The following is an 8,630-nucleotide window of genomic DNA, read 5'->3' as shown; positions in this document are numbered from 1 at the left end:
CAACAAACAAGCACACAACATTTTTTCCACTGGAATGAATTTATGAACTGATATGCCCACTACTTTGTAATAAAATATTTCCTTTTTTTGTATTTTTCAAGTTATGATTTTACGTGATATAAATTTTAATATAATTATTCATTCATTCAACAAATGATTTAATGCCCACTATCTGTCAGGAATGGCTTCATATGCTTGGGATACAACCTTGACCTAAACAGCCCAAAGCCCCCGTGCTCATGTGCCTGACATTCTGGAAGCTTCCCAGAGTGATTCTGAGCCATTGGAGTGTTTTTAGTGAAGAAATGACCCAGCCTCACTGATGTTAGAAGGATCACCGATCCCTGTGGGGAGAATAGTCCTTGGCTGGCAGGTGAGGGGGTGGCACTAGTGCCATAATCAGGAGTGAGAGGGTGGTGAGGACTAAGAGGGGAAGAGGGCCTGAGGGGTGAGAGAGACAGAGAAGGGCTGGAGAAGCAGGGGGAGGGAAAGAGGCAGAGGTAAAGAATCCTAAAGCAGTGGAACTCTCAGGTTGAAATATGTTGTTTTATAGATTTTTAGTCAATTATCTAGGACCCAGCGACGTGTACTGTGGAGCTGCCTAAACACTAATCGCTCCTTATGCTAATCAGTTTAAAAATAATAATATGTCCCCATAAAATATGCACACCACTGAGATGTGAATTATTCATAAAAATAGGCAACACAGGAGCACTGGTGAAGGGCATTTTAACTGCTTTGAACATTTGCAGCTTTGAGGTTGCACATGGTCCTGGTTGAAATACACGGTAACAAACTGCTTCCAGGAGCTTCTTTGGATTGAGGATGCGGGGACTCAACAGACAAACTCAGGGCTGTGGAAGGAAGATCATTTTACATTAGAAACATCCAGAGTCACAGGTGTACCGTCTGGGAAAGTGAGACTTAGGAGCTTTGAGAGTCTGGCTGCAGTGCTGTTTACACACATTTCTGCACCAAGGGGGACAGATCACGATTTTACAGATTAGCTTCCTGATGATCAGGGGTTTCCAAGATTGTTACCCACTGTAGTTAATAATGAACAAGGAGACTGGTGTCTATGAGAATCTCTAGCTGGAGTTTTCAGGCACAACTTCTCTGGGATTAAAGAGAAAAGCCCTGTCCTTCCTTTATTACCAGGGCGAGCTCACTCTGTGGCACCAAGTTCCCTGGGGGTGTCTTCTTCCAGAATAGTCCAGGGGGAGAGGTAAAAGGTGGGAGTAGGCAGGGCGTCCATTTCAGGGACAGGGATTCCGGGAAGAGGAGGAAAAGGGGCTGAGCCCTGGTTCCTCAGACAGTCCCTGAGCCAGGACTCAGGGTGACAGCGTGACACAGAGCGCTCCGAGCAGGAGGAGGGGTCAGGGCCGAGTCCCAGGTCCCCTGAGGGCGGAGTGTGTGTGGGGGAAGCTCAGTGTCGGGGAGTCCGCACCTCCCCGCGGTTTCACTTCTCCTTCTCATCACCTGTGTCGGGTCCTCCTGTCTAGAACCTCTTGACGCGGCCACAGTTCTCACTCCCATTGCGTATCCGGTTTATAGAGAAGCCAAACAGTGTCACCGCCTTTCCGGTTGGAAAGTGTCCCCGGACCCGCCCGCAAGCAGATTGTCCCCAGACCCCGGTGAGGCGCGTCATGGGCCCCGGGACCCTCCTCCTGTGCTCTCGGGGGCCCTGGGCCTGACAGGGACCCGGGCGGGTGAGTGCGGGGTCGGGAGGGAACGGTCTCCGCGGGGGGAAAGCGAGGGGACCGCCCGGTGGGGGCGCATGACCCGGGGAGGATGTGTCCCCACAGCGCGGCCCAGACCCCAGACCCCCGGCACCGCCCTGCCCTGACCCCGCCCCGTACTGACCACGCCCCATGTCCCGCCCACTCCTGTCGCCCACTCTGGTCTCCCGCCCTCTCCCGTCTCCGTCCCCCCCGTTTCCGTCTCCCGGGCCCCCCCGCCCCTCCCAGCCCATCACCCTCGGACCCGGGACCCGCGCTGGGAGGAGGGTCCCCTGGGGGACGCAAAGGTCTTGAATTTTCTGACCCTTCTCCTCAGACCCTCCAAAGACACACGTGACCCACCACCGCACCTCTGACCGTGACGTCACCCTGAGGTGCTGGGCCCTGGGCTTCTACCCTGCGGAGATCACCCTGACCTGGCAGCGCGATGGGGAGGACCTGACCCAGGACACGGAGCTCGTGGAGACCAGGCCTGCGGGGGACGGGACCTTCCAGAAGTGGGCAGCTGTGGGGGCGCCTTCTGGAGAGGAGCAGAGATACACGTGCCATGTGCAGCACGAGGGGCTGCCCGAGCCCCTGACCCTGAGATGGGGTACGGAGGAGGCCGTGGGCACAGAGCCTCTTTTCAGGGAAAGCAGGGGCGTCTGGAGGACTTCAGGTCGGGGCTGAGGCCTGGGGGTCAGGGCCCTCACCTGCCCTTCCCTTCCAGAGCCGCCGCCTCAGGCCGCCATCCCCGCTGGCATGGTGGTGGGCATCATTGCTGGGCTGGTCCTCCTTGGAGCTGCGGTCACTGTAGCTGTGCTGTGGAGGAGGAAGCGCTCGGGTAGGGAAGGGGCGGGGACTGAATTGCCTTGTCCCACTGGGGGGTTTCATCCCCAGGTAGACATGTGTCCTGCCTCCTTAGTGGGAAGGACCATCCACACACGTGTGCTTTCCCAGTCTAGGGCCCTATTTCTAACACTTTATTAGTGCACGTGTGAAAGTGAGGGACAGATTTATCACCTTGATGAACTGGTGATGGGGACCTGATTCTCCATAGTCATAGGTCAGAGCGGAGGGTCCCTGCTGAGGTCAGACCTCCAGGAGGGTGGTGAGTCCAGTCCCCACACATGTACTTTCCTCAGGTTTCCTGATCCTGCCATGGGTCTGCAGTCACAGTTCTGGAAACTTCTCTGGGGTCCAGGACCAGGGGGTTCCTTTAGGACCTGATGGTTCTGCCTCCTTCCTGGCTTCTCACATGATGTTTTTTTCCCACAGATGGAAAAGGAGGGAACTACGCTCAGGCTGCAGGTGAGTATGGAAGGGGGTGATCCCTGAGGCGCTTGGAATAGATGGAAGCCCTTGGGGGAGCTCCCCCACCCCCATAATTCCTCCTTTAGCCACATTTGCTCTGAGCTCTGACCACATCCTGTTTTGTTCTCCCCCAGGCGGTGACAGTGCCCAGGGCTCTGATGTGTCTCTCAGGGCTTCTAAAGGTGAGACCTAGAGGCCTGAAGTGGGAGGGGGACAGAGGGAACAGGACTGGGTACTGTGGATTTTTTGGGACACTTTGAGCAGCGGGGGGCTGTTGAGAATGTCACCATTTACACCCACTAACCTGAATTTGTTCATGATTATTTTCTTCTACAGCATGAGACAGCTGCCTTGTGGGGACTGAGTGATGCGAGATTTGTTCATGTCCCCACTTTGTGACACAGGACCCTCTGAGCTCTCTTTCTGCAAAGGGCATCTGAATGTGTCTGCGTTCCTCTGGCATCATGTGAGGAGCTGGGAGACTGCGCGCCCCCTGCCCTCCACGCCCCCTCCCCACACTGACCGAGTCTCTTCCCTGACCCCCTGTCCTGTTCCAGCAGAGGCTGTTTCCATCCCCGCCTTTGATTTATGTTACACTGAGTGGCAACTTTTACTTTCTATGGAAATAAGAATCTGGATATGAATTTGTTTTTTCAATTCTTGCTATGAACGGTTGAGGGATTAATTAAAGGGTAAAATTCTAAAGTTGGAGAAGAAATAAATGGAAGACCTGAGAACCTTCCAGAATCCGTTTGCTGTGCTGAGTCTGTCGCAGGTGGAGACAGGAGAGGTTGTGAGGACCGAGCGTGGACGCGGCCTGAGCCCAGTCGGGGCTCAGTGCATCGTGGGCTCTGACGTGGTCACTCCTCAGCGGGGTCACCTCTCTGCCCCTTTGTCCTCGTCCCTTCAGGAGAACCTTGTCCCAGCAGGACCTGTGATCACAGGGAACTCGAACATCACCCAGGTCTGGTCTTGTCAGTGACGGCTTCGTGTGGCCGGGTCACCAAGGCTCAGGCCTGGCCCGGCGCTCAGCCCCCATCCTTTGGGTGTTCATTGTTGTTTCTATAGAGGAATATGACTGTGTTTGTTCTTTTTACGAGTCCTGGTCTCATTCTCTGGGTGTCCCCTGTCTGTCAGCAGCACGTGTTTTACTTGTCCCCACAAGGCCAGAGGGACCTTGCACGCAGGAGTCTGCAGATTGAGAGTTGAATATTCAGACTCATCCTGCTCTTGCCTCCTTCTAGGGCTTGATGGTTCTTTCCATCTTTTCCCAAAGTATCAGAGGAACCAGATTCTGGAATGAGCACAGGAGGGATCCTGTAATTTCCCATCTTAGATAAGTTCTTGCTGGAATTCTGCTCTGCTCGTTGCCCGCTCTCCCTGCCCTGAGCTCTAGTGCTGGCCACAGTCCAAACTCGGATTTGTGAAGCAGAGTCTAGTTTAGATTTATATTTGGTTGGAAAAGAGGACCCGTAAGTCGGGGCTCACTGTTTCCTGAAGAGAGAAATATAACTGCTGTGGTGAGCAGGAGGGCAGGTGTGGCAGAAAGAAGGGGGGAGGGGGAGAGCAGCACCTGTGAGGAAAGTGGAGGTGGCTCTGATGCCAGTGTGAGGGGACTTGGTGCTGTAGCTGCTACACAACAGCATTTGACCCGAGGCTACATTAATAAAGACACTGTCTCTAGAACAGGGAGGCGCTGTCACTGATCCTTCAGTGACATTGGCCGTGTGCCAGATGTGTGACAGTGTCTGCATCTGGGAAACATCACTGAAGTAAAGTCAGAAAAATGGCTGAACTTGGGGAGCGTCTGTTCCAGTGGGAAGAGACAGACTATGTCCTATAAGAACAGTAAAGGAGGAGGGTGTGTATGTTAGAGGGAGGTAAGTGTTCCGGGAAAATGCAGTGGGGAAGGGGATCCAGAGTGTGGGGTGTGGGGCCAGGGAAGACGGCTGTTTTGGTTGGGGTGCTCAGGGGGCCTCACTGGGAAGCTGACCTTGAGGGAAGATGTGAAGGACACGAGGAATTACCCACAAGGACGTCTGGGCACGTTCTTTCCAGGCAGGGAGCCTGCAGTGGGAGTGCCCTGGGGAAGGAGTGTGTCTGGTTTCTGGGAAGAGCAGGGAGGCCGGTGTGGCTGCAGCAGAGAGTGATGGAGAAGAGACAGGTACCGCGCGCCCACGTGTGTGTGTGTGTCTGTGTGTGTGTGTGTGCGTGTGTAAAACATTCTGGTAAAAACTATTTTGATGAAGGCCACAGAACACGCTTGAGGCCACACACCAGGAACTGACCAACAGCCCCCCCAGGTCGGGTCCCACGTGGTAACCACGGCCCCTGCTGCTGGCACACGTGTCACTGCTAACACCGCTGACATCCATGTGGACCCCGGACCCTGCGGCCATGACTGTGTCTGCTGCTCCTGGCAGTTGGTTCTTTTACTGCCAAATGCGTTCTGCACGGTTCAGGCCTCTGTGTCACCATGTCCTGAGTCAGAGTCTGGCATGTGGTCACCTGACGGGGGAGCCTCATGCCATGTTCAGCTGCAAGAGTATTGGGGACAGTGGGTTTCCCTCTTACGGAGTGAAGTGGCTTCTGCCTCCCACCAAGACTCTATGTGTGGAATTTTCCTAATGTAGGAAAAGAGTTCTGGTTTTCAAGGAGGAGGATGTGAAAAGAATGACTAATTTCAATTCTTGGAGCAAAGATCTGAGACTAGAACTTTCTCTGGTACTTCGTAGGCACTCAGGTTTGGCTGGGAGAACAGGGACTAATAATTGACATCCAAGGGGGAGGTTGACTTGCTCACTCTTACTCTTTCTTTGTGGGATGGTGAGGGATTTTTTTCTCTCCACTGAACCAATTCTCTGATTCTCGGACACCACCTGTGTGTCCTACACTTTTAACTCAACTCTGACACCACCTACCTGGAGTTACATCAGACCCCACAGGTCACGGGCTCCGTCCCACAGGCTGCCCTCACTTCAGACGCAAGTCACAAGTTTCAGGTCCCCCTCATGTTGCCTGCATTTCTGTCTGACGTGGCTACTAAGTTGGGGGTCCCCCATTTCAAGTTCAATAATTTGCTAGAACAACTCATAGGACTCAGGAACATGCTAAGCTTACTGTTACAGTTGGTTATAAAGGATACAAGTGAGCACCAGATGAAGAGGTCCGTAGGGCGAGGTCTGGAAGGGTCCCCAGCGCAGAAGCCTCTGTCACTGAGGTGGAGTGTGTCACCCTCCCAGCATATGGATGTGATGATGAGCAATTCCGTAGCTCTCTGAATTCTGTCTACTTAGGTTTTGTTTGTTTTTTTAATGGATGTTTCATGAAATAGGTATCATTGATTAAGTTATTGGCCATTGGTGATTGAACTCAATCTCCAGGTCCTCTCCCCAGAGGTCAGGGAGTGAGGCTGAAAGTTGGAAACTTCTAATCATGGCTGGTCTTTCTGGTGATGATCCCCCATCCCGAAGCTCTCTAGGATCCCTCAGACAAAGGTCATATCATCCCAAAGTCACTCTTCTCACTCAGGAGATTTAAAAGGTTTTAGGAGCTCTGTATCAGGAACTGGGGACAGAGATCAAATTTTTTTATTATATCACAGGTCTTTGACCACAGATCCATCTCTAACAAAAGGACCATAACAGTTAAAAAATGCTGGCACATTACAGGAGTCCATTCAGTTATTAACAATTAGTCCAGTCCAGTGTCCTATTCTAGATATTTACATGCCTAATAAATTTACAAAAATTGCTCAATGTTTTAGTCAGAGGGGAAATTCAAATTAGCTATAATAGGATATCATTGCACACCTCCCAGCATGGCTAAAATGAAAAAGTCAGACAATATCAATTGTTGGCAAAAATTTAATTATATCTCATATGTTCCTTGGGAGAGTAAATTGATTCAAGTACTTTGAAAAATTCTTTGACCGTACATTCTAAAGCCAAATATTCACTCGCCCAATGACCCAACATTTCCACTCCCACTTATATACCTAATAGACATGCTGCATGTGTGTGCCAGAATTTATGAAAAAATCATTCATAGCAGCATGATTTGTGAAATCTGGGCATAACACAAATGCCCATGAATGTCAGAGGACAGAAGTGTGGTCCTGTTCATATAACGGACACCCTGTAGCCGTGGGAATGAAGAATCTACAACCACACGTGGCCTTAGGGGTGAGACCCGGGGACGTAATGTTGAGTGAGAGGCAGATACCGAGGGGTTTCCCCTGTAATATTCCATTCTACCAACACCTGACAAACTCATCTCTGCTGTTAAAAATCAAGCTAAGAGCTACTTGGGGAGAGGTTGGTTTATGACTGAATACGTCTCAAGAGGGTTTCCTGGAGCTGGAAATGTTCCTTGGTGTGGGTGTTATTTATCCCAATGTTCACTTTGGGAAAATCCACTGTACACTTATGATTCGTCCACCTCTTTCTATGGGTGTGTTAACCTAAAAATAAAAAGGCTTTCAAAGTGAGAAGCAACAAGCATTTGAGATTTTTTTTTAAAAAAATAGCTATTTGGGAAGCATGATTCAGACAGAAACGCACAGAATATTCCTGTAAGGAAGCAAAAGCGATGGGTGTTTATGAGAAAGGGAAGGGGAACAATTACATCAATAGAAGGAAGGCATTTCTATTGGTGCGAATAACAACACAGTGAGGCTAATTCTAAGTAATCAAACTTTTCAGTTCAGCAGTCAGAATCACTGCTTTCCTGTTACCTTTGCAAACAGTTCTTTGAGACATAATGTTGCTTTAGTCCCAGTGTAAAGGTTATTTGCCCGGTTTTTATATCTCAAAGCAGTTCCTCTGGGATGGCAGCTCCACTCCAGTGTAAAGTGGCTCTGTTTAATATTTTTTTGACATTTCCCTCATTTTGATCAACATCTTTCCTTCAAAGTATCGCTGATGAATCACTGGAAAGCAGCACTGATCGGTCAGTAAAGTGTCCTTGGCCCTCTATTGTAAGGACGGCTCATTTTCGGGGTGTCGTGCCACTGTCAGTCTCTCGTTGCCAGGAAAAGTCATTCCTGGTATGTCATGTCCCACAATGGAGGGAAAGTCATTTTCTTTGTTCTTAGGAACTTTAGCTACATTGGAGCAGCAAGAGCGCCAGCACAGAGGAAAGCTTTGCCGTCGTGTTCCTTTAAGGGCAGACATTGTCTGTAGTTTCTTGAGGTTTTCAATATAAAGTCTCACAGGCCTTAGTGAGCATTTCAAAAATGTTGAGCAACTGTTATCAGTGGTGTCCTTATAACATCAAGACAAGTGAAAACGTTTTAGAACAGCAAATATTTTATAATAGCAAATGTTAAGTTCAATTTGAAAAATAGATTTGAACCAAAAGGCAAAGCCTGAGGGCAGTTAGTTGAAGATTAAAAAACCTGAGGTGTCAGTGGGCACTGTATTTAGTTATTTGGTTTGTGCCTGGATTTTATTTAGTTCTGTCTATTTTCCAGAGGTGTTTCATCCAAGTACGAGGGGTATTAACAACAGAGCAAAGCCCACATGCTCAGCTAGGAGCTGGTCAAGAGCAATTCTACTGCCTAATATAACTCACACAAGGGAATTTAAAGGTTTTTCC

At 50.2% G+C, this 8,630-nt stretch overlaps 1 protein-coding gene across 1 annotated transcript; it reads left to right on the top strand.

Annotated features, from left to right (window-relative positions):
- Window positions 1-2,042: 2,042 nt before the first annotated feature.
- LOC117019976 (patr class I histocompatibility antigen, A-126 alpha chain-like) lies at window positions 2,043-3,618 on the top strand (the record flags this gene model as incomplete). Its single annotated transcript, XM_033102214.1, has 5 exons — window positions 2,043-2,331; window positions 2,449-2,562; window positions 2,997-3,029; window positions 3,167-3,214; window positions 3,369-3,618. Coding segments are annotated over 5 exons (489 nt in total), but the record flags the coding sequence as incomplete, so codon positions are not given.
- Window positions 3,619-8,630: the final 5,012 nt, after the last annotated feature.

This window comes from Rhinolophus ferrumequinum, unplaced genomic scaffold, assembly GCF_004115265.2.
Source record: "Rhinolophus ferrumequinum isolate MPI-CBG mRhiFer1 unplaced genomic scaffold, mRhiFer1_v1.p scaffold_27_arrow_ctg1, whole genome shotgun sequence".
Lineage (NCBI taxonomy): Eukaryota > Metazoa > Chordata > Mammalia > Chiroptera > Rhinolophidae > Rhinolophus > Rhinolophus ferrumequinum.
The sequence above is the reverse complement of the archived record's forward strand: the minus strand, read 5'-3'. Positions and strand labels throughout refer to the sequence as shown.